The sequence below is a fragment of the Mizuhopecten yessoensis genome, unplaced genomic scaffold (genome assembly GCF_002113885.1).
Source record: "Mizuhopecten yessoensis strain PY_sf001 unplaced genomic scaffold, ASM211388v2 scaffold9049, whole genome shotgun sequence".
Taxonomy (NCBI): Eukaryota; Metazoa; Mollusca; class Bivalvia; order Pectinida; family Pectinidae; genus Mizuhopecten; species Mizuhopecten yessoensis.
The window spans coordinates 677,320-704,411 of record NW_018407853.1 but is presented as its reverse complement, the minus strand read 5'-3'; the positions used below and the strand labels follow the sequence as shown (position 1 = coordinate 704,411).

Genomic DNA, 27,092 nt, shown 5'->3' with positions numbered 1-27,092 from the left:
CTCTCTCTCTCTCTCTCTCTCTCTCTCTCTCTCTCTTTCGAATTTATAGCACACTGTGTAATATGATGATGCTCATCGCCAACTTTATCTGTGTTCAAACATTAAGTGACATTCTACAGACGTACATTATAAATTTACAAAAACAATTTTATCTTTTAATCATTCAATTGGTCAAGATACTCGAAACGTAGCTCATGATCATCCTTGTTCATTCTAACATACATCTTTTGCGAGGAATCTCTATATTGTACATAACAATATTGAGTCAAAATTGTTGTATTAAACCAGGTATAACCAATTCTCTAGTGATCTAAAATATTTTTAATAATTTAGCCATGGACAGTTAATGTTTTCAGTATCAATTTATAATGACATGCTTAGTGTATTGTGGTAACTTTCTCAGCGTTTACATCGTAAAAGATGAACACTTTCTACCAGCTGGGATTCAGCATAAATAAAAAGATTGGGTTGTCTACTTCGAAAAAAATGAGGATGACAGTCGTAGCTTTATGATTAAAATCAGAGACGTATATATTACATATGATATACACGTCTCTGTTAAAAGTAACGTCTCACGAACATTGAAATATTTGCTTAATTGAAATCGTCTTTTGAAATATATAGAAATAATATGTTTTACCCGTTTTAGAATATGCGTGTGAACTATGGAATGTTGAAAAGTCACAGACAGCCCAAAGAGAAGCTGCTCATATTGCAGCAGGAGCATTTTGATAATAATTGTTTTATTAGGCCTATGTTTTAGTTAATAAGTCACCCTGAACCAACCCGCAACAGTATTATATCAGCCTTCCGTCATATGCCCGAATCGTAGATTTACATTCTGAAACAGGTTTAGAAACTCTTTCAAATCTTTGAAACCGTAGAAAACTCAAGTTTTTATATAAAAGGCACAACAAGTTAACTCCAGATCATCGAAACGAGTTCCCCTATTTGGACTTTCTCTTACAACTCCTCCTTTATATCTTCCACTCCTCGCAGCTGGATTTCGTTAGATCTATCTTCCAAAAAGTTATGTAAACACTCTCTTACCTTAATCGTACAACCATCCAACCTATTTACTTCAGTTTTGGAGGACAAAAGTTGAATATTATACATTCGAAGCTGAGACACAAGTGTAGTTGACACTAATACATTTAAAGCTAGCATATATTTCAATACCATGATATAATTTAATAATTCATACCTGCGGGCGAGGTAATTTTAAATTTAAAAACTCATACAGGAGTTAAGATATGGAGCAAGCCACAGATGTATATATGGGAATATGTAATCTTGTGATAGTGATGTTGATTGGTTCAATTACTAGCGTATGCGTTCCAACGAGGCTGAAAGCGTTGGTTTTTGGGGGCAATTTTTATATTTGATTAAATTAAGTATAATGTACAGTATAGATACCTAAACCGAAAATTGATCGCACATAGTCCTCATTTGCAAACTAAACTACCCCAGCGATACCCTGCCTTTGTATTAAGGTGAACCCAATACTAGTCAGTCTCTAACATTGTGTAATAACAGTACGAGGGCCATTCGATACAAAGCGTCACTACACAGCACCCATAAAACTGACAATAATATAATTAAGCGCTTTAGACTGCAAGAGCATTGAAAAAACAATGCACATTATTCGACAAGAATTGAATAAATTATTCATTGTTGAATTGTATGCACTCCTATGAGACTAGACTAGCGGCTACATTTCAATGCTTAAATGAAGAAATACGATTGTATATTAAAGCATGGTGTGCTTTACAGATGTCGCAAAAACAGATACATGCAGATTTGTGCAGCATAACAGGCACATTTGGCGTCATATTGATGACTGTTTTTTCTGATATAGGAAGCGTCACAGTTCCACGGTTACTTTTGGTGCTCCTTCCTTAGGGCGTGCAAGGATATTGTGAAGCGTTTTGGGCTTCACGGCTGCTACTGTGCCATAACCGCGATATTTACTACCTCTAGACCTTTTCGTGTAATATAAATGCATACGTACATCTACAAATATATATAGGTATCATTAGTAATTACAACAGGAGGATCCAATATCGGCACTGGGTCCAAACAAACAAATGTTCGTTGGATACGTAGTACTTAAATAGATACATAAGCAAAGTAATAACGACATTGCAGGCAAACGCACTTGTCAAATTGTCAAGGTAATCCGCCCCTTTTTCAAGACAGAAACATGAACGTTTACATATCACAACATATAACAGACAGATAAACAGTCACTATAAAACAATACTATAGTATAAAAAAAAAACATTAAAAAAAACCAGTTATCCCTTATGAAATATGCTCATGTTATAGCATATCCCCTCGATTTGTTTGTAACCTGAAGTCTATGGTAAACATCCACCTGGAAGACGTGAGTTCAAGTGAATGGATAGAAAAAAAACTTTATTAAAATATAAAACATCTCTTTTGAGCATTATGTCCAAAGAATTTTCAAATAAATTATCTTTAAATGTTGAAGCAGTTTTTTTTGTAGGATATTTACGTAACAGCTAATATTTTGTAGCTTCACTACCTCATTTACAACACCAAATGATACTAATTTAAAACCAGGAAGGATCGACTTTGGTAAATGAGTTAGGAAATCAAAGTCATCCATGATATAACTCTTGACTGATTGAAAAAAAAAAGGTTTTAAAACCAAATCTAAAATTACTTTAATGTCATGTGACACCACGAGGTCCATATACACGTGGTCTGAATTTCAAATCGTTTGGACACCTCTGACATCAGAGTTCTGCTGTTTAACAGCTTCTGCTATGCTAGAACTTTTGTAAGTGTTAGGGAGACGGTAAAAGAAGCAAGTCATACTTTCAAAAATGTCAAATAATCCTTTTCTTCATAAAAATAAACTGTTGCAATAATTTATCCATGTTTAATTATACACACTTTTCTCACTTTCACATTAGAACTTTTGATCAGATATCATTTCTGAAATATTTTCGCAACAAAAATCGCCGTCCATATTATAACTACTGCGCCACCGTTATCGGCTTCCTTGATGACACTAGATCTATTGCTCGCTAGTGAATCTATTAGTGTACGTTGCTTATGCGAGGCATTACTTTCGGTTTGTTTACACAAAACGATTATTTCCTTTTGCGGATTCCAACTACATCAATTTCGAACTTAAGGTTTAGTTTCATGTTTACTGTTATCAGCATCATTTATCCTTAATCTGCGACAAAATTGTGAAACATCAGTTTTGAGCCCGTTTTATACATTTGGTTTAGAAATAGGACAACAACATTTCATACCTTTTTCTCAAAAAGCTTATCTCATCATCGTTTAAAATTCGCCTTGATATATTTATTACTTTAGGTTCCTTATTGGTACATTCTTTTCTGTTTCTTTTGTATTCCTGGTGTCGATCTTCTAGAAAAAGACTATGAATTGCTGAAATAACTTTTCTATGTCTGATATTTATTGCTTTACAATGGTAATTAAGGATGATTTTGGAGCCTTTTCTTAGGTTGCTCTTTTATCCTTTCTATGTGCTGTGTTTTGGGATATTTCGCGAATATCCCACCATTGCACTTATATATTGTGCTTGTATGGTAATTTATTGAAATCTAGAATTTGTTTTGAAGGGCCTTACCAGGAAATAACCCAAAACACAGCACATAAAAAGGATAAAAGAGCATACAAAATAATTATCAAAGCATTGCAATGGAGCAGCATTTGGATTTTATCATCTTCAATAACCTTCAATATTCAACTAATGATAATAAAAATACATGCAATTGGTTATTCGTTTTAACCAAACCTGCTGTTAGGCAAGAAAGTCGTGCAGAAGTGTATCTGCTGAGTAATATCTTTTCCATTCCGTTGATAAACCTCCCAATTGTATTTCTCGTTATGTTCTTGTTGCCTTTGTATGTTGGACTTACCCCGCTACAGTCATGCAGTGACATGTTAAATTGTCGGAAGTAATACATATTCTCGTTTATTCTGTCATCAACGTCATTGTCCGCACACTCTGCAACAAGGCCGTTATATATATCTTCTGCCTCGAAACAAAATGCAATGAACATCTTGCCTTGATTAAGTGGGATACATGAAGATGTTTTCTCGGACACTTGGAAGCCTGCTTCAAACCCCTTTTGATTAACCCGTATCTTCTCCGGGTTCCTCATACTCTGCTTTGAAGGAAAAAGAACGCAAAAGAAAATCGTATTTCCCCCAGTGTGGCATACAATCTGACCAACTGTTCTTTGCACCGGAGCCGAAAGCAGCTTCGCTTTTTAGCCAGTTAGGCAAGGTAGTTATGTCCGAGGAAGGCGCATCAACAGATTCAAGTGAGAAGAAGAAAGCATTCAGGTCGTCGGACACGGGCACACAGAACATCATACTCGATTTTTGAAGTAAAACTGATTAGTGCCACAGGGTTCAAAATGCATTCATGAACACGTTTGTTAAACATAACTGATCGTATTGAAATACGAATAAAAGATTTCTCAATAACAACATGTGCCGTGCCACAGATGCCATACCATAGACAACCACAAGAACGAAATTCTATAACATTTTTTACCGGTGAAGTGTCACAAAAGGATTGTAGTGAAGATTACAAAAAGTTCTTTATTTATTTTTAACATTGTTCATTTAGAACTGTATGATATATTCACAATATTTAAAGCCACATATTTTCAGTTCAGCTGCAGATGAAGCGATGGTAGTATACGTGGTTGTTTTTTTGCTACATTTTTGCTACATAGGCGGAGGTATTTTCAAAATTTGGAAAACAGTTTTTGTAAGGAAATCTTACCAGATAATAGCAGAAAGCGGCAGAGATAGTAGATTCAAGATGGTGTGCAGCCTCGTTGTGAAGCTCGACACCATTATAATGTGGCGTCAAAATATCGCGTTTTGGATGAAGCGTTGTTTCCATTGTTGTACTTAAATAATGAAACATATAAACAATTGAATGGTTTTCCAGTTGAATTTTTTTTTTAACTTTTTACTCGTATGCAAGGTAAAATGTAGGAACAGCGGATACAACAATGCACGAATGTCAGGTGGACGGGACGCTGAAGGAAATATACGAACCCTCGAGGGGAGGGACCCTGGGGTGGCACAGCTGTTGACTGAGAGTTTCTTAAAATTTCTTTCCGAAATATTTGGAAAAGAGTCAGTAGAGAACTTTATGATTAAGTAATATGATGGAATACGTGGATTTTTGTAGAGACTTTGAAATGAAAAAAAAAAATCATTACAGAAAAATCCACCGGAAACGTGCTTCTGAAACGTCGATCGTCTTTGATGGAAACGTTTGAAAAAAATTCAAACATCTCTCTCAACGTTGCCCTTAGCAAATCTGACTATTCAGAAAAAGTGAAATGACTTAAGACTGGCAGATTGAAAATAGATGCAGATGTTGTGAAAGGCTTTTTTGAAGTACCAAAACAGAAAACTGTCATGTAGAAAAAACTATTGAAAAAAGGTACAGAGGATTGAAATGATTCTGATGGTTGGAGGATTCTCAGATTGCGGCCTCGTCGAAAAAGCCATTCGTGACAAATTTCCTGATATTTCGATTTAGAATCCCGAAGGGGGTGATCGTAGTTTTGAAAGGCGCTGTCCAGAGTTTGTGGTCAGAGTTGCAAGGTACTAATACGGTTATGAAGTATGGCCGACGTTTGACCCGAAAGTTCATCCACAGGAGGGGAACGTAAGTTTGGGTGGGATCGATTGTTGTAAAGGTGTCCTCGAGCCTATGTTCGACAGCGCACTAAAATCGATTGCAGTGACTTCATCAACACTATACATCGCCCGGTATCTGACGAATAAAGTGACATGGCCATTAACATTTATATTTCTGAGAACGAGGCTCCAAACAATATCAAAGATCCGGATGTGCGACACATTGGAACTCTCAAACTTCGGCTTCCAGTTTATAAGCCAGGATTAAACAGAAAAGTACAAGGACGTCTTCATTTTGGAACAACGGAAGTGATTATTGAAGCCAAAGAAATAGAAACCGGGATCATTCACAAGGCAGCATTTGATTGTTGATAAAGTCTGTAAATAATTCATTTTCTTGGACTCTGATCGATATTTGCCTGTATAAACAAACGATTGGATGACCGGATACACCTATGATGTCACAAATGGACCCTTGTCTGCATCATTTCAAACGTCCCTGAGCTGATACTGAATAACGTAAGGACAAAGCTGATAACTTGAGATATAGGGCATATAAAATATATTCAAAAGTACACCAATATAATAAATCATAAGATAATTTTCTTATACTTGAGAACGGATATGCTTTGATTTTAATATTCATGATATAATAACTGTTATGGGTGCTTTATTCGACGCAAGCTAAGATTTTGCGTAGTTGGGCAGTTAACCCAATAATTTCAAAGGCATTTGCGCTACCTTTGCGTTACCTAACCACCTTTAAACTTTACCTCTAAACGAATCATATTGAAGACCGAATCAAGTATGGTTTACATAAACATGTAATATACACTAGCTCAGGGACCACCTTTTTATCTCCAGGAAACAAAACACAGGGAATTCCATGCGAAACAGAAAGCATACCTCCAGTTTTGGATAACCTAACAAAATTACAATCTCTAACAGATCTCACATAAAATATATCTGGCTATATACATAGGTAGTACGAAATAACGAAATAGCTTGTTATATCTTATGCTTCAATTTCCTAGTACTTATAGAGGCTTAATGTTGTCATTAGACGAGTACAAATGTGGAACTACCCATGCGATAGAAGCATACATTCCAAACCAGGAGGGTGTGCCAATTTAGGTCACTGTACATGTGTGTACTACTGACAGTGAGCAGGTAAAGGTACGTATCTTGATAATTTAGTTTTGGTGCATATTCAGATAAACTTCATGCGTCGTAAAAACCTGTTTCAAATAGCATTGTAATTTATAAACAAAGGTGAATAGGTGACTGTGAACATATATTTTTATATATAAATGACTTACGTAAATAATCATGGAAACAGTATCACTTACATGAAAAACGATATAAAATGTACAGTATAAGTAGCTACCTAAACCAAAAGTAGATCACATGTAGTTGCAAAATTCAACCATACCCAAGTGATGCTGTACCCTGTACTAAGATAAAACAGAATAACTGCCAGTCACATACATTATGCAAAAGCAGTATAACCACACTATACACAGTAATCATCTACAAACTAATTAATTATCTGCTCTGATGATTGATAAAGCTAATAATGCAGAGAGCAGAAAATCCTGTTAATCTAATTTGAAAACATTTTTGAGTAATTCGACGAATCACGCAGCAGAAATGCTGAAATATTCAATTCGGTAGGTTAACACACACTTTTAAAATATGATACCGTTGAAATACAAAGTTAAAGCACGAAACAAGCAATATATCATCAGCCAAGGTAGATTTATATAATTTTATCAATATTCAATCGGATGAGTACAAGAATATCCGACATGTATGAGGAACAAAATCAGGTGATAATTCGCCAAGATTGGTTAGTTTCCCTTCATCAAATGGTTTGAAGTTATTCAAAAGGGATCTATCTAAAGGGAATAATGGTGTAAACATGGTAAAGGAGAACTTATAATCTAAATAAGAATTTCACATACTTAATTAATATTATATAATTAATAATATGCGATATATTTGATTAAACTGGTTCTTATTTTCTTATTATGGTATACATTGTTGTAAATAAATGCCTCATATCAAGTAGCTGGTATATATCACGTATTTATACCAGGTGTCTAAATAATGAAAAGAAGACGCTGTCATTGTATCCCCGCTCGCAGTGCAAAAGTCATAAAAACATTAAACGTATAATATAGGTCACAATCAGCATCCGCTATATGCATTCAGTAGAGCAAACCTTGATACAAAATTGATGCCAGTATAAACAACATAGCACTTGTAGTAGGCAGGATATAGGTGAGAGCAATTCTTCTTAACTTTACATGAAGGTAACAGCCATTCTTCCTAACCAAGTCAATGAAGCATAGAAATATAGGTCAAAATCAGCATCCGCAATATGCATTCGGTAGAGCAAAACCTAGATACAAAATTGATGCGAGTATAAACAACATAGCACTTGTAGTAGGCAAGATTAAAACGGGAGCAATTCTTCCTAACCAGGTGCATGAACGGACGCACGTACGGACGGACCCAGATAAGAAAAATATATCCCTCGAAATATTTGTAAGGTGAGAAGTATAACGGTTGCATACAAAGTACTCAATAACGCAGAGGAGAAAAAGGTCAGTGTCAAATAAACAGTACATACTCAACACAAGAGGTTAGGAAAAGAAGAAAAAATAGGATACTTTGCTGCATACCTTCACGATAAATGAACTTTGAGCGTGTGACAGGTGTGTCATGTAACACCTCTAACATATCAATATAATAAAAGATTAAATGTATTAAGGTTTAAGTTAAAATTCCATTTATTGAATGAACTAAAGAAGTATATCATACACACAGTAACAAAGGATACGGTTTAGAGCGTTTATAATTTCCTCTTCTAAATACACATACAGGCAGATCTGTCTTTGGAAACCAGACACCGATTCTGCAATACGGATTGAATGACTAATTCAAAAAATACAGATCATGCATGACATATTGAATTGGTAGGGCACTGATTTAGTTTTAGAGTTGATAAGCACATGAACAAATGTACGTTCTTATCTCTCCCGGCCCTTATCTACCTACCTACCCTCCTCGTGTTATCAATTGATCGTTATCATCGTATATGTGTTAGATGAACCGCAAGAGCTTCTTAACATATTGTATAGTCAATAAATGTATTACTGTACCATTAATTATCGGAAAAGAGGAGGGGGAGTAACGAAGTGGTTGAGGCGTCTAACCGTATACGATCACTGTCCTTCCACCACTGCGTGTTGCAGGTTCGAGGCCTAATTTGGGCAGTCACTAAATTCTAGCCGCAGGTCGGTGGTTTATCTCCGAGCATTCGGCTTTCATCCACCAAAAACAAAGGCACATTCTGAAATAACCCTAGCTTTAAATAGGAAGTAAAATACAAACAACCCAAAAGAGTATTGAATAAATGGTAGCCACCTCTGGAACTGATAGTCGCTTTATTATGGCACGTTTCAGATGATAAACTTATTATAAAAAAAAAATCTTCTTTTTGACTAACTTAAGTCCATTTTGTTATATACGGTAGTAATAATCTGCAACTACAAAATAAAGCAAATGTGATAAATATCAACCTTATTTAGTCTGAAACATCCCCCGGGAGCTAGGGGCCGCGGTCAAACAATGAAAATTTGCCACATTGCTTTTAACCTCTTCTAAAATATATGAAAATATTAACGACATTTTGGTTGAAAACATACTTGTAATCACACATTTGATGACTGACACACCTCCCTCTTTGGAGGACTGAGAGGCAGGACAATGATCAAATTATCGCAAGCCAGTTTAACATTTATTCAAGGAACAATGTCGATCCCGAATTTCAAAATTTCAAATACTTTATAAGATATCTTATTTGATGTGAAATCTCGTCACTATATAAGAATTCTTATATAGGAACGCGATTATGACAAAATTAAAAAAAACAAAAAAACGAATCCCTCGATGATCTATTACTAGAAAAAACAGCAGACTTGCTGTCAGCACATGGTTCTGTCGCCATAATGTCGGGACAAAATTAAGGGTGCGTGATATGGCAACCTATGAAAGACGTGCTCCGAATGATGCCCCGAAATTTCATTCTATATAAGATATCTCATATAGTATATGAAAAGGGCCTGTATCGCTCAACTGGATAATAAGCAACCAAGGGAAAATATTTTCATATAATACTGCAACTATTTCCTAATATTGGCTCTTTCTCTCAGCAACACCAGTCCATCATTGGGTATCTTCATTTTAAATACCTTGAAAGTAGATCAAGCTTTCAGCCAAATATTACGACTCCATCGTCGGAAACCCACATTCGATTGTACTAGCATTTATCGACGCTAGTACAATCGAACGTGGGTTTCCGACGTTGTTAACTCTAGACCTGTTTATTCTTCAGAAGAAATCGTTCAAAGGAAATTTGACGGGCGACGACGGACGGACGGACGGACGCCGTACCATGACATAAACTCATTTGCCCTTCGGGCAGGTGAGCTAATAATTCAATACGATATTATAATATTATAAAAGATATGTATTCTCTCATTCAATTTTGATATTGGATATCTCATATAGTATCAGTATCAGATATCTTACGTAGTATATAAAATATATTTTATGTATCATATAAAGTATCTCATATAATATATAAGATATCTCATATAAATTAAATTAAAAATAAAATAAATTCACTTGCAATACGTAATGTTTAAGTGTTTTCTCTGAGTCTATGTTATGATAGCAACCATATTGGTTTTTAGTTTTCCCTAGTAATCATTATAGTTTGTACTAACCCCGAGGAGTTGAAGGTCGGGCCGAAAAGGAGTAAGTTTGACTTTATTACGCGGTATTGATGACCCCAGGTGAGGGGCGGTGTCAAATCCTGGTAATAATTTGGAAGTGTTATAATTTGATCCTGGTTAATTTATTCTAAAAGAGTTCCCGATAGGACGTTCAATCTTAAAACTGTATTATTGGACAAGACACATTTATGAATTTACACACGCTAATGTGCATTTATACACGCTAACGTGCATTTCTAATTGTTTCTACATACATCAAATTAGCAGAATATATTCACTTGCTGTAGCGACCGGAAAATATGACATCAGTAGCGCGCAGTCTGTAGGCGACATGGAATTTAGGCATTATGTGGTATTTGTTTTGTAGTGCAAACGAACAATCTTATCACAATAATAGCGTCATTTAGGTCATGTAATATTATGTTTGCATATTAATCAAAATATGTTATCAAATTGATATTCGAAATAAGGATAAGAGTATTCTGCTCCGTAGACGACACTCGAGCTATACATCTAGATCAGAACCAAATAATACCATGTCCTCAAAAATAAAACCCGAGGAAATGACAACACAAGTATGAGACACACTAATTAGCGTCACAACAATTCTTTACCCGATTTAAACCTGATATCTAAAATTAGTCATTCCATTTTTGTATCGAAAATAACATACAGAAAACATATCAGAAGCTAATGTAAGAAATTATACTAATGCAATCCATAGAATAATAATAACAAATAAATCATATTTATAGTGATATTATACCGTTAGAAGAACCTTTTAGCTTTAGAAATATAAAAACAAAAAACATGTCAACAACATCTGGAAAATGTGGGTTTGATACTTACAGAAATATGAAACAACGTATGCGTACAATTGCTGAAACTTGTCGCATTTTCTAATTGCTATCTGTAGATAATTGACCTGACTACTGTGCTTCGAATGTCTATTACATTCTCGACGTTCATCCTGTACTTAGAGTGGAGATAAAGGGTTGTATCTCTGAAGGGAAAACATCACAGGGGTTTCAATCTAACTGTTCCCCCGGGCCCTGAATCACAGGCTTCAATCTAACTGTCCCCCCGGGACCTGAATCACTGGCTTCAATCTAACTGTTCCCCCTGGCCCTGAATCACAGGCTTCAATCTAACTGTTCCCCATTGCCATGAATCACAGGCTTCAATCTAACTGTTCCCCCTGACACTGAATCACAGGCTTCAATCTAACTGTTCCCCATGACACTAAATCACAGGCTTCAATCTAACTGTTCCCCCTTACACTGAATCAAAGGCTTTAATCTTACAATTCTTCCGGACCCTGAACCACAGGCTTCAATGTAAATGTTCTTCCGGGCCCTGAATCGCATGTTTCTATCTAACTGTTCCCCCGTGGTCTAAATCACAGGCTTCAATATAACTGTTCTCTCGGGGCCTGAAACACAGGCTGCAATCTAACTGTTCCCCCGGGCCATGAATCACAGGTCTCAGTTGTTCCCCAAATATTGTAATCCTTAATACAACAGCGTCAATACACAAGGTAATACCTCAAAATTGATATGTTTAGTCACCAACAGGCAGCGAAATCGCCAAAACAACTACTTTATAAAGAAGAAGGATTTCTTGTAAACAGGAAGTTTGGTCAATGAGCAAGGTATCGTGGATAAAACCAAGTTTCCTTTTAAATAGTAAATAAAGTCTGTTTTTTGTTATACCCAATGCGTGATTAATATGTTTTTCGTAGAATAATCTATCAAAATATGTGTATCTATCGTAAGGTGATAAAAGGTATAGTTTTGACACATAAAGAATAACAGCATCCCATTTACTTTGTTAGTTAGGGTTTTGCGTTAATTATTTCGATGAAGATCGAAGAGAAACTAACTCAGGGACGACTGTTCATTTTCCAGGTAACACACCACAGGGAATTCCATTCGAAACAGAAAGCATACATCCTGCTTTAGACTATCTAACAAAATTACAATCTCTCACAAATCACACATAACACATACCTGCATATAACATGTTATACATAGGTAACACGAAATAGCGGAATAGCTTGTTGTCGGCATTTTAATGCCAGCCAATCAACATCTTTAAAAGGGCTAAGTTGTTGCCTTTGTCCAAACCGTCACTACATCAGATCCAGTAACTAGTAATTATTAAGAACAAAATATTTGGTGCGATAACATTGCTAGTGAGAAAACGGATTATTGTTATTACAAAGTGGACTAACTGTATGTAGTTCACGGTAGTAATAATTTGTCATGAAGTATGCTGATCATACCCGACATGGAGGTGTTTAAGAGATCCATTTTATTGATTTTTTTAATCCGACCAGCAAATACATTAAAACAAACATAACATGAAACATATACATTATGTAACTTCATTTGAATATTCATCTTTATCTTCTGCTACAATTTCCTAGTACTTATATAGGCTAAATGTTGTCATTTGACGAGTACAAATGTGGAGCTACTCAAGCGATAGAAGCATACATTCCAAACCAGGAGGGTGTGGCAATTTAGGTCACTGCACATGTGTGTACTACTGACAGTGAACAGGTAAAGGTACGTATCTTGATCACTTTGTTTTGGTGCATATTCAGATTAACTCATGCGTGGTAAAGACCTATTTCAAATAGCAATGCAATTTATAAACAAAGGTGAATATGTTATTGTGAACATATATGTTTATTAATGACTAACGTAAATAATCATGGAAAAAGTCGAACCAACGGCCAACGCTATACAATATACAGTATAGCTACCTAAACCGAAAGTAGATCACATGTAGTCGCCATTTGCAAAATTCAAACATACTGCAGTTATACTGTACCTTGTACAAAGATAAAACTAAATAACTGCCAGTCATATACATTATGCAGATTCAGTATAAGCATCATATACATGCTTATCACTTTATTGATCAACATTTTTGAGTAATGCGACGAATCACGCAGCAGAAATGCTGAAATAGTCAATTCCATAGATTAACACACACATTTAATTTAAATATGATACCGTTGAAATAAAACGTTACAGTCCGAAATGTGTAATGCATCATAAGCCAAGGCAGATTAATATAGTTTTATCAATATTCAACCAGGACGAAGATAAGGATATACGACATAAATGAGGAACTTTCGAAATAACTGGGTTTGCCCTGTAACTTTCTAAAATCTTTAGATAGGAACACTCAATAATTTCGGTAAGGGGATAATTACTCCGCGTGAAAGGTTTAAAAATTCAACTGATCAATGATAAGTTTCCCTTCATCAAATACATTTAAGCTAATTAAATGGGATCCTTCTAAGAAGAAAATTGATAAACACATTATTAACAGTAATATGCAACAAAATAAAAAAAAGTTCTTATTTTATTTTTATTTTATCAATTGTTGTATATAAATGCTAGCGGTTTCATGTATTTATACCAGGGGTCTTAATAATAAATAGAGTGATAAATCATTACAGAAAGGTCTCAAACTGGACTTCGCATTGAGTATATCTAACAACTTGGTGAACTTGTACTGTTTACCATTCTATTACAGTTATCGACCCTAGAGTATAGGCGTTTTGGTAGTGATGACTTTCAGTTGTCAAGATTCTTTTAAGATGCCTCCAATGTCCGAGTTAGAAAATATTTCCCTTGTTAGAGGAGAAGTACAACGTTTTTACAAAGTGCTCAATAACTCTGAGGAGAACAATGTCAATGTCAAAAGATACACTGTGCACTCAACGCAAGAGGTTAGGAAAGAACGAAAAGATACACTGTACACTCAACGCAAGAGGTTAGGAAAGAACGAAAAGACACACTGTACACTCAACGCAAGAGGTTAGGAAAGAACCAAAAGATACACTGTACACTCAACGCAAGAGGTTAGGAAAGAACCAAAAGATACACTGTACACTCAACGCAAGAGATTAGGAAAGAACCAAAAGATACACTTTACACTCAATGCAAGAGGTTAGAAAAGATCCAAAAGATACACTGTACACTCAACGTAAGAGGTTAGGAAAGAACCACAAGATACACTGTACACTCAACGTAAGAGGTTAGGAAAAAACCAAAAGATACACTGTACACTCAACGCAAGAGGTTAGGAAAGAACCAAAAGATGGGGCATTTTTAATATCTTCACGATTACTGGATTTACTGAATGTGTTACATGTGTGTCATGAAATACATATGGAAGTATTGATAAAATGAAGTATTGTTTTTATTTAGGTATAAGTTCAAATAGCATTTATTTTAAATGGTCTAAAGAAGTATATCTTGCATACAATATCAGAGGTTGGTGTTTAGAGCGTTTATAATCTCCTCTTCTAAATACACATACAGGCAGATATGTCTGGAAACCAGACACCGATTCTGCAATACGGATTGAATGATAAAAAACAATTTAAGACATATGAAGTATGACATATTGAATTGGTAAGATACTGATTTATTTTAACTGTCGATAAGTACATGATATATTTAGATACAATATACAAATTCACGTCCTTATCTCTCCCGTCCCTTATCTACCTACTCTACCTACTCTACCCACCCAGCAATCTCATGTGTTGACTTGAACGTTATCTTCGTAAATGTACAACAAAACGCAGAGTTTCTTTACGTAGTGCATAATCAATAATTGAAATACTGTTCGTACCTTTTTTTGGTATAAAATTAAAGCGTGGTGTAGCAAAGTGGTTAAGGCGTCTGACGTCTACGATCACTGACCTTCCACCACTGTATTGCACGTTCGAGGCCTTCTTCGGACAGTCAAAAAATACTAGCCGCAGTCTGGCACATTCTGAAATGACCCTAACTGTAAACTGTAAATAGGAAGTGTAACACAAACAAGCCAAATTAGTGTTGAATAAAGCTTATATCAGTCCACGAGGTGGCTGCAATTGATTATGGCACGTTTCACAAGAAAAACTTGTATATCATTTTTGCTTATTTAAGTGCATTTTCTTTATACCAGTAGTGATGATCTGCATCTACAAAATAAAATAAATGTGATAAATATCAACTATATTTAGTTAGAAACATCCCCAGGGAGCTAGGGGCCGCGGTCAAACAGGAAATTGGCCATATTGCTTTTAACGTCTTCTCTGGTACAATATGAGAAATATTTACGATATTTGGTTTGAAATATCCTCTTATTCACAAGGCGGACGGACCTCCCTCTTTGGAGGACTGAAGGGCGGGACAGTGATCATATTGCTTTAAAAGTCTTCTCTGAGTTTATGTTATGATATCAACCATATTGGTTGGTGATTTCATCAGGTGATATTTCTAATTTGTTCTTACCAAGGGAGTAACCCAAGGGAGCTGAAGGTAGGGGTCTAAAAGGAGGAATTTGACTTTATCACGTGGTACTGATGATCATAGGGAGGCGAGGGGCTACTTTAATGCGTTTTAACCATATCTTTCATGAACAGCAAAAGATACTGCTTCTTTCCTATATTCTTAAATTCATAAAATATTCCATGTTAAAGTGTAAAAAGTGTACACGAGTAAATTTTAAACGCTGGCTTTCTGGTGAAAATGACAAACTGTGTATTACTATGTGGATATGATTTCAACTCTTTTAGACAATGGAACCGGAAGCTCCACGCAAGGACCGTCTGATGGTAGCCGGAATTGATTTTGGAACAACTTATTCAGGTTATGCTTTCTCCTTCCGGGGGGAGTATGAGGAAAACCCAGAGAAAATACAGGTGAACCAAAATTGGATTGCCGGGGGCGCCCTGGTCTCCGTTAAAACGGCTACATGTATCCTCCTGGATCAAGACAAGAAGCTCATTGCATTTGGTTACGAGGCAGAAGATAGCTACAACCAACTTTTAGAAGACTCTGAAGACGATGACATCGACGACAGAACATACGAGAGATATTACTACTTCAAACAGTTCAAAATGTCATTGTACAACTGTAGCGAGGTAAGTCTAACAAACAAAAGTTACAAAATGATAATCGTACCCGCTCTGGGGTCTTCAGTGTCGTTTCATAGCGTTTTGAAAACTGTGCGCTGGTGAATAGGAGGTAACTTTTGTTTGACACCCCAACAGATACATACAGAATTTGTATGTCTACTGTTAATCTTGAGACAAACCTTGGTAGTTGTGTTTATATGTTTACATGTATATACATGAAATGAAAATAAAGAACAGAAGGAGAGATATCTTAAGGTAGTTTTCCGTCAGAGTGTCATGTGATGATATTGCCCAATTAACACTCCTGTATCATTTACCACCCTGGCTTAACAGCAGGTTTGGTTAATACGACTAGCCTGCTGCATCTATTTGTATTATGATTAGTAGCACATGATATAGACTCCTACAAAGTGCGTTTTGAAGTTGAATTGATATGCTGCCCGATTGGATAGTTTCGCCCTTAACACTCATCGATATGGCATTTGATTTGTTAACTTCAACATAAAAAACAAACTCAATTGCATTTCATTTTAATACTATGGGTAGTTTATAATTTTACTGAATCTATATTGTTTTTGAAGGGCCTTTCTAGGGAAACCATGATAGAGGATGAAACTGGGAAGAAGCTCCCGGCAATGCTGGTAATATCCATGTCTATCGGTTACATGAAAGATCACCTACTAGCTCTCATCAACAAGAGATGTATTGGTGCGGAGGAAAACGATATCCACTGGGTCATCACCATTCCTGCCATCTGGGATGACTCCGCGAAGCAGTTCATGCGCGAAGCTGCTGTCAATGTAAGCCTTCGTGTGACGATTGTTGATAACTTACTGTTAATATCTCATTATCTGTAGCTATTGCTTTTACTAAACTTTCTGCAAATCTCTCTGTTTCTGGGACTATAACTTTTACTATTACACCCCGTAGATATCTCAGTTTCCGAGACTATTCTTTCAATTTTCGAAACTATTTCATTTCAAGACACTTACTGTAAATCTATCAATTTCCGTTTTCCTGACTATCACGTTTATTATCATTTTCTGTAAATCTTAATTACGTTTGCTATCACGTATTTATTAACTAACGTTTGCCATCACTTAATGTAAATCCGTCAATTTCATAATGTTTGTTCGTAAATGGAATATATATTACATGACATGATTAAATAACAGCCTTGTTACCGTAAGACTTTTCCGATACTAAGAAGGACTCACATGGCATGCTAGTGATTTAATCTCCTATCGCTAGCGGATATCTCATATCGACTAAGAGTGCTACCTCACTGTAATACCATGGTATTGACACCCAGCACTGCATTCCGACCAATTACATAATGCTGACAGGTTTACAAGTTGTTGCTATTTCCTTAAATGCTGAACGTCAAGCAGGAAAAAAGAACAGCTGTCATTTGGTTTTGACTTTGGTTTATCTCGGCCTGGGGACAGAACAAATTGCCTTCCTTACGATCAAAAAGAGTCCAAATGTTGCAAATGGTGTAGCAGGTTCATTGTGATAATGTTTGTGACCCAAAGTAGAGAGCACAAAAACAAATCCTCGATTCTGCTGGAGTTCACACATTAGTTCTCTCTTTCAACATACAGTCGGTAACATCTTGCATATTCTTTTCTCAATCATCAACACGGATTTTCTAATTTCAAGACTAAAAAACGAGTCTTTTGGCTCATAAAATGATGTGAAAATGAAAAAGAGTATATTGCACCAGTTAATCAAATAGCATACGGAAGGGCGAATTCAACACAATGCAAAGGCATTTGAACGGGTTCATTAATGGGAAGAATTATACGACTACATAGGATAAATATACTGATATTGATACCTTTAAACAGATAATGTTATAATTATATGACACTATGAAAAACTGTTTCCTTCCACAGTGTGGCATGCGATCTGACCAGCTGTCCTTTGCACTGGAACCGGAAGCAGCTTCGCTCTATTGCCAATTAGTCAAGGTAGTATTGTCTGAGGAAAGCACACCGATAGATGCAGGTGCGATGAAGAAAGCATTCAGGTCGTCAGGAGCGGGCACAAAGTACATGATACTTGATCTTGGAGGTAAGACTAATTTGTGCTTCAGGGTTATAATGCATTCATAAATTAGTTTCTTAAGCGTGACATAAAAAAATTAAAAGAGGTTAAAACAGAATATAACATTAACTATCATTTACGATGGCAACCCCAGCAGTTAGTACAAGTACCAAACGTCAGTTATAGCTGGAATATAAAGTGTTAAATACACATCTTTAGTCAATATAGAAAACCATACTTTCTTTTTAACAACATAGTTTCCTACTTTTGATGTGACGTTGTATAAAAACAGAATTTTCGCTTTCAAGACCATTCCATTTTTGGGATTAAAAACATTAATACCAGCATTGATTTATACAGATTACATTCTTATTTAAAAATAGTATGGCGAATATGATTATTGCACAAAGGATTGGACGCTTCAGTTATTACGAACTGAAATTATCAATGCCTGCTCGATAATAGTGAACAATGGAATCAATGTGATAGCATAGATATACAACAAAGGTGAAATAATGATACAAATGTGACGTACCATAGACAATAACAGATAGCAGTAATAAACTATATGAAATACATTTTTATCGGTAAAATTAAAAACTATTGAAGCTTATGCCTTATGAAACTTATGTCTTCAATGCAGAAGGGATATACGGAAACTGTTATCACTTATATCATATTGACAAATAAAAACGTTATTTTATATTCAATGCATTCGTTGTAAGGTCTTGTTAAGCCTTGTTATTTAATATGATGTCATTAGCATCTGGCCACCAATACTCTAATATTTCGCCACCAAGCCCCCTCACAAATATACCCCTTTTTACGTAATTTGTATCGCTGTAACTAAGGATGAATTTAATAGACTATTTCATGATTTGATCTGTACCATCTAGTAAGTGGTGGAAAGTTGCCAAATCTGTTTTAAACTTTAGTGATAAACTGAAAAGTATACCACCAATATATGACGAAGGAATAAGCATTCAACACCCAACTGATAAAGCTGTGACTCCAAATACATACTTTTCATCTATAGCAACTTCTTCTCCTGATCTTGAACAATAACCTCCCTTGGTTAATAATTTTCCTTCTAAACTAGATAATATTTTTATTTCTGAGCAAGATGTTTTAGACCAATTACAAATCCCTAATGATAAAAAACCGCCTGGTCCAGATGAGATGATACCAAAAATTATTAAGCAGCTTCGTTCTTCCATTTCATTATCGCTACAATTGCTATTTAATAAAACGATAGAAACTGGCAAAATACCAACATCCTGGAAATTGGCAAATGTTAATGCTATTTATAAGTGTTAAGGGTCACAGAATGAAGTTACAAACTATAGACCAATATCAATCACATTATGCTTTAGTAAAATTATTGAAAAAAATATATTGAAAAATTTATATAACTACCTTATTGATAATGAAATCATATCCGAACATCAATCTGGATTCTTACCAGGTGACTGGACTGTAAATCAGCTTTTATCTATATATCACATAATAGTAAGTAATTAAGATAAGGGTAAAGAAGTGCGATTTGTATTTTGTGATGTGAGCAAAGCTTTCGATAGAGTATGGCATGATGGTCTTATATTCAAACTAGAGTCATGTGGAATAAAAGGAAAATTGTTATCATGGTTCAAAAACTATTTATTTGGAAGAAAACAGTGTTTACAGAGGGCCACTATTCAAATTTTACTAGTGTTCATGCTGGAGTTCCTCAGGGATCAATTCTTGGGCCTCTTTTATACTTACTATACATTAATGATACAACATATCAAGTTAATAATAATAATAAATTATTTGCTGATGATACTTCCTTATACATGATTATTGATAATAATCCAATACAAGCAGCAGAAAGTCTAACAAAGGATCTTCAGAATATAAGTACATGGGCAAAAAAGTTGGACTTGAAATTTAATGCTTCAAAAACTGAAACTGTTATTTTAACTAGGAAAAAAGAACCAAATCACCCACCTATTTCTTTCTTGAATGAACCACTTACTAACAATAGATTTCACAATCATCTTGGTCTTACTTTCACTGAAGATGGTAAATGGGCTGAACACATACAAAAATCCTATGATAAGGCATATAAAAGAATAAAAATTCTTAGAAGTCTAAAAATAAATTAGATAAAAAATCACTTAATATAATGTATACCTCTTATATTAGGCAAATCTTAGAATATGCAAGTGTAGTATGGGACAATTGTACAGAACAGGAAAAACACTTCTCGAATCAGTCCAATTAGATGCAGCCAGGATAATTACAGGATTACGTCGAGGAACGTCTCATGTGAAACTTTATGAAGAATTAGAATGGGAAACATTAGCTGAAATAAGAAATAAATAAAAATAATAATTAATGTATAGAATTCTGCATAATGACTCCCCATCTTACTTATTAAATATTATAGATCCATTTATTACTGATATTACAAGTACAAGGTATGAGTTAAGGGAAAATAGAATTTTTAATCCGCCTCTCTGTCGAACAGATAATTATTTTAACAGTTACTTTCCTGCCACTCTCAACAAGTATAATCAAGTCCTTATCTCAGTTTATAAAACACCTAAAAAACCTTAACAAACCTGATAATGATGTAACCCTCATATTTAAATATTCAGGATGCAGACAAATTAATATTATTTTATGCCAACTAGGCAATAAGGCCAGTAACTTGAACTTTGACCTTTATAATGATCACTTGTCTGGATCACCTACTTGTGATTGCAGACAGGATAAAGAAACCCCCTACCTCTACTTTTTTGAATGTATAAATTTTAATAACCAAAGACAAGTTCTGATGAACTCCTTACCGAATGATGATCATATGCATAACAATATAAATGTCTTACTCAATGGTTGTTCACAATGTAGTGATGCTATTAATGCTACTATACTTGAAAAAGTATCAGTCTTTATCACTGATACAAAGGGATTCTTTAACCACCATTAGTTGTTACTGTACTGTGCATAACAAAATTCATCTTGCTAACAAGACTTTCTATAAAAAATAATTCTTATTTTATAAATTTATAAAATAAATTGATGAATGTAGGTGGTTAGATGATGAAAAAAATGATGACTTCTGCTGAAAATATTTAACTACAACATTGTATTACCAAAAATCACCTAGATTTGCATGGCGAGGATCCAAGTCTGCTGGGGTCAGAATATATATATATGGTCAGAATCCCCAGTAGCTTGTTGATCTCTTGCTGTCTAACATTGGGGGGATCCCTGGTCTCAATAAATGAGGCTTATTTATTTATTTATTTATTTAATTAAAACTTCTGTGGGAGTTACTCCCCTTGCATCACTATTTCTGTAACTACTTCATGTAACATTTCTCTCTCTTTCTTTCTATATATAGTTTATATTTGTTTGTAATTCTGGCTAAGAGAGGACTTATATAGGCATAGCCTGTTGTCCAATCCTTTTGATTTTTCAATTTCAATTTACTGAAATGAAAAAAAATGATGTGAAATTAAAACTAAATAGGTATTTTTCTCATCAATTTCTTATTAGGAGGAACAGCGGACATAACAGTGCACGAACGTCAAGTGGATGAGAGCTTGAAGGAGATACACGAGCCCTCGGGGGGACCCTGGGGAGGCACAGCTGTTGACAGGGAGTTCTTAAATTTTCTGATGGAAATATTTGGAAAAAAGTCAGTAGAGAACTTCAAAAGAAAATATATGACTGATTATGTGGAATTTCGCAGGAATTTTGAGACGAAAAAACGAACAATCACACCGCAAACTGATGGAAAGGTGATGCTGGTACTTCCTCCGTCTTTCAAGGAGACATTCGAAGAAAATTCAAACATCTCCTTTAATGATGCTCTTAGCAAATCCAAATATTCAGGAAAAGTGCAGTGGGTGAAAGACAAGTTGAAAATTGATGCAGATGTTGTGAAAGGCTTTTTTGAAGTACCGATACAGCAAATTGTCAGTCATGTTAGGAAGCTACTAGAAAAGATAGGGAGAATTGACATGATTTTGATGGTAGGAGGATTCTCAGACTGCGGCCTCGTCGAACAAGCGATTCGTGACAACTTTTCTGATGTTTCGATTTTAAATCCAGAAGATAGCGTCCTTGCAGTTTTGAAAGGCGCTGTCATATTTGGCCACAAACCTATGGCGATTGTATCCAGAGTTGCAAGGTACACATACGGTTATGAAGCTTGGCCGACGTTTGACCCGAAAGTTCATCCACAAGAGCGAAAAGTAAGACTGGGAGACGTCGATTGTTGTCAAGGTGTCTTCCAGCCTTACATACGACTGGGCACTGAAATCGATTGCGGTGACTACATAACCTCTACACATCGACCGGTATCTGACGAACAAAGTGACATGGCCATTAACATTTTTATTTCTGAGAACGTGGCTCCAAAATATGTCGAAGATCCGGATGTGCGAAAACTTGGAACCCTAAAACTTCCGCTTCCAGCTTACAAGCCAGGATTGAACAGAAGAGTACAAGGACGTCTTCATTTTGGAGCAACGGAAGTGATTATTGAGGCCAAAGAGGCGGAAACAGGAATTATTCACAAGGCGACATTTGACTGCTTAAAAAGAGAAACCAATTAACATTTCCTTGATCGATGTTTGGCAAACTGATGGGATGACTTGATACTAACTATGATATGAACAGTGGAGCCTTACTTTAGCTAATTATTCATAAATCCTAAAGCTGATACTAAAGATATAAAAACTAGTCTTGACTGAATATAGTATAAAAATGAAATGTGACCCAATTATTAATCATAAGAATATTCTTTTATGGGGATTGATGTATTTATGTTATAATTCAGGCGTTGTGATTGAACTTTGTTAATTGGATGTGTTTGTTTGTGTTAGCTAAGTTTTTTTTTATTGGGGCTGGATTTATTACGGCCTACTGTTGCAAAAGAAGAATTTCAATCAGAGAAACTATTTTGTTAATTGGAACTATAATGCGGTTAAAATGATCAAACAATGCTACGTAAGATGTGGAATTACAAAGGTTTCTTATCAGTTCCTCTAATGGTTTTAATAATAACATTTTAACAACACGTTAGTTGTTTGTCAACGTTTACATTGTTGCTGGTACAACAGATGTTAGTGCAAACCACAAACATTTAAATATTGAAAGGTAAATTTCGGATACTGTTCAAAATTACAGGACTGAAAATAAGTTAACTAAGTTGATAAACTCATATCCTTGTTGATTTGAATTAAAGTGCACAAGATAAGTGATTGGTTCAAAAACTGGCGTTCACTGAGGACACCCACGCTGTAAGGCAGGTAAATCAATAGTTTTCAAATCCTATCGTGAAATTCCAGACTATATTTTAAATGCTAACCTCTGCGTTACCAACAACACCGACAGTATAACTCCAAACAGAATGCAACGTAATGAATAATGATGCCTAATGATGTTCGAAACTTATTATATTGTTCAAATAAGATTTTACATATTTTTATGTATATTTGCTTACCTATGACGACTCTGCAAGCTGAGTAACATTAGAAAAACAAGTACTTATTGTAATGGGGGACCATTACAGACGTCCCCAAAACTGCCCCCTTCGTCGCAAAGATGCATCAGACAATATACATACTAAATTTGAGTTACATCGCACAATATCTGAATTGCGACCAATCAGAATGGTTTGTGTGGTTGCTATGGCAACGTTACCTATGCGATTGAATTCGCAGTCCCCTAATCCCCCTATATACCAATTGTCATCAAAATCGAACAATATCTAAATTTCGACCTATCAGAAATCTCCGTTTGGTTGCTATGGTAACAAATTATATGCAGTTTTATTCGCCGTCCCCTTATACCCCTATATACCAGTTTTCATAAAAATCGAACAATTTCTAAATTTCGATCAATCAGAGGCCAGGAATTGGCAGTCATTTTGTTGAATCACAAAACAAACACCGCAGTTGTATCTGTAGTGCCATACTTCACATATGCACAAAATTTCATCCAAATCGGAGAGTATTTAAATTTTGACTAATCAGAGGGGAAAAAACGGCGGCCATTTTGTTAAAATGTGAAATCTAAGCTATTGAAGTGATCATTATCCTATGATACACCTACAAACTAAATTTGATCAAAATTGGACAATATTTTAATTTCGACTAATCAGAGTACGTAAATGGCGGCCATTTTGTTATATCACAAAACAAACACCGCAGTTGTTTTGGTAGTGCCATACTTCACCTATTTAGCAAATTTCATCAAAATCGGACGTCTAAATTTCGACCAATCAGAGGCCGCTGTCCGGCTGACCAGTCGGGTGACCGATCGAAAAACGAAAATACTCTTGCGCACTGAGTGTCATACACGAACACTCATGTAAAGTTTCGTTGAAATCCGCCCTACGGTTTTTGAGAAACATGTCGGAAACCTCGTTGGTAGGAGAAAGTGGAAGAAATAAGAATAATAATTATAGAAAAAATAATAAGAAGAAACTGAGTAAAAACAATATGTCCCCAGACTTTGTTTTGGGGGATATAATTATATAAGTTAAATATTTCGTTCGTATTTCCCTACTAAAAGGGATAGTCTTATAAAAAAATAAGTAGGCACGATAGATACTAGAAAAATATGTAAGTGCTCAATTTGAAAGAATAATGACATATACAGCAGTATCAAGCTTTACTCTAAAGATACTACAATGTGCACATACTATTAAGCTGGCCCCATCCAACATATAAGAGAAAGGAAGAGAAAAGATTATCTTACATAGATCATATGATCATATTCTTATTATTGGAATAGAGGTGTTGCGCACACGTTTACACATTAAAATGTACCAAATTAGATGTGTTGAAAGCTTACTGTATTGCAATTAACGAAATGATTAGAGGATAGATGACATTTGATTTTAAAGAAATGTTTGGTGTTGGTATAGAGCCTTTCACATAACTGATTGTTTTATAGTATATACTTCCGTCTTAAATTTTAGAAAAATGTTTAAGTGTAAATTTTAGCACTAAGTGTTGTAGTGTTAATTATATGTGAAATGTTTACCCAGGTTTTTTTTTACCTATTTAAGAAGTCTCAATGATGCCTATTCTTGTCATAAAGATCCGAGGTATACTGTGTTTTGTTTTACTATCCTCGTCCGCTGTAGAATTTTGTAATATAGTATTGTTTTTCGGCCAATACAGTAAAGTTATTGTGCATTTATTGCTGTTATTTTTTTATACGGTATTTTATTTTATTTACAATGGCCTGTTTACTGATTCTGATATTTTTAATAATTTATATAATAGAATAATATTTTTTTTTTTAAATATATTTTTTTATAATGGAATATAATGAAAAACTAAAAAAAAGTAACTATTTTTGACTAAAATAATAATGTAATTTTAACATAGAAAGGTCAAAGTTCAAACCATTTATTTCCATGATGTCCTGGCAATAATTCACATATGTATTTATGTATTTTACGCCTACTGCCTTAACTACAAATCCTTTAAATATTAAATGAACAACATACAGTACGAATAACAAAATGACAAATGGTCAGAGGTCAAAGTGCAATAGTTTGTTGTCCCGGCTACATGCACGACTGTTCACTGTATTGGTGCTAGAAAGCATTACACAAACACGTTATTAAGGAAACATAAAAAAGTTAAAATCATAAGATGAGAACAAAGATTTTTTTTTCTTTTTTTTTCTCCATTTTTTAAAAGTTGGTCTTACGTGTTTTTTTGTGCGTTTTTCTACTCCATTTTTTTCAACAAGAAAAGAGACCCACTAATATTTATAAAGGGAACATATTTGACACCCATCATATATATTCAACTGGTTAATATGTATTAGTTATGGATGAACAGTCGTGACAAATAGATGGTTACTAGTGCAGAAATTTGGTTTGTGGGCTTTTAGAAGTCTTAATTTAAGTGAAAATTTAGTTCGAAACCCAAAAATATTGCGATTTCTTTACATTCTTAATAAGTTTGTTTTGTTTTCCTTTTTGTTTGTTTTCTTCTTACATCCTTTTTAAAATTGTTTTCCTTGCAAAATTTGTAACTCGTGGTGGACATAGTAGCTATTGTTTTTGTCATTATATTCATATTTACTATAACCAGATTATTGTTTAGTGTTGTTTGTTAATTCAATCATACAACGTCTCGTACTACATGTCTATGCTTGCTTCCATTTTTGTTTGTTCGAGTGGGGGGAGGGGATATGTGTTCCTTTTGTCCATGTGTGTTGATGGGGTGATGAAGGGTAGAAGAGGGGAGGGTTTTGTGTTGTTCCTACAATTCCTATAACGTGATCAGAAATCCTTCAACCAACCATGGATAATCTCATTTTGCTGTTTAAATAAAACTTTTTTGAAAGAAAGGTTCAAAATTTTGTATGTTCTGTAAAATCGATTGTCATTCCACCTTAAGGGTTCCTGTACCACTGCCAAAAACTAAAGCTGTGAATTTAAAACTGTTTCTTTTTCTATTTGCATAAGGAAGCTTTGATCATTTGATCATACAAAAACATATCAATCAACAACGGTGTTTTGTGTGAAAAAGCCAGCGCGGCGATACTAGGAATCGAACTATCAAGCTCAGGTTGGGCTACCCGAGCAATGTTTGTACCGTTGCCTTATG

At 35.0% G+C, this 27,092-nt stretch overlaps 1 protein-coding gene and 1 pseudogene across 2 annotated transcripts; both read left to right on the top strand.

The window, feature by feature from the left end:
* Positions 1-2,362: 2,362 nt before the first annotated feature.
* Positions 2,363-6,048, top strand: LOC110457219 (annotated as a pseudogene).
* Positions 6,049-6,827: 779 nt separating this feature from the next.
* On the top strand, positions 6,828-24,188 carry LOC110457207 (heat shock 70 kDa protein 12A-like). Of its 2 annotated transcripts, none has more exons than XM_021508376.1 (5): positions 6,828-6,852; positions 16,072-16,419; positions 16,995-17,213; positions 18,312-18,489; positions 22,006-24,188. In XM_021508376.1, the coding sequence occupies exons 2-5, from the start codon at positions 16,075-16,077 to the stop codon at positions 23,067-23,069; spliced, it is 1,806 nt and encodes a 601-aa protein (XP_021364051.1). In that variant the 5' UTR covers positions 6,828-6,852; positions 16,072-16,074; the 3' UTR covers positions 23,070-24,188. The 2 variants fall into 2 exon arrangements, with proteins under 2 accessions (XP_021364051.1, XP_021364049.1); XM_021508374.1 differs by lacking the exon at positions 6,828-6,852 and adding an exon at positions 12,942-13,051.
* Positions 24,189-27,092: the final 2,904 nt, after the last annotated feature.

Bases quoted from the DNA above. Each gene is read 5' to 3' on its own strand.
- LOC110457207 (XM_021508376.1), top strand. From the start codon at position 16,075: ATGGAACCGGAAGCTCCACGCAAGGACCGTCTGATGGTAGCCGGAATT. The intron at 17,214-18,311 runs GTAAGCCTTCGT...TTCCTTCCACAG, and splicing joins TGCGCGAAGCTGCTGTCAAT to TGTGGCATGCGATCTGACCA. The intron at 18,490-22,005 runs GTAAGACTAATT...ATTTCTTATTAG, and splicing joins CATGATACTTGATCTTGGAG to GAGGAACAGCGGACATAACA.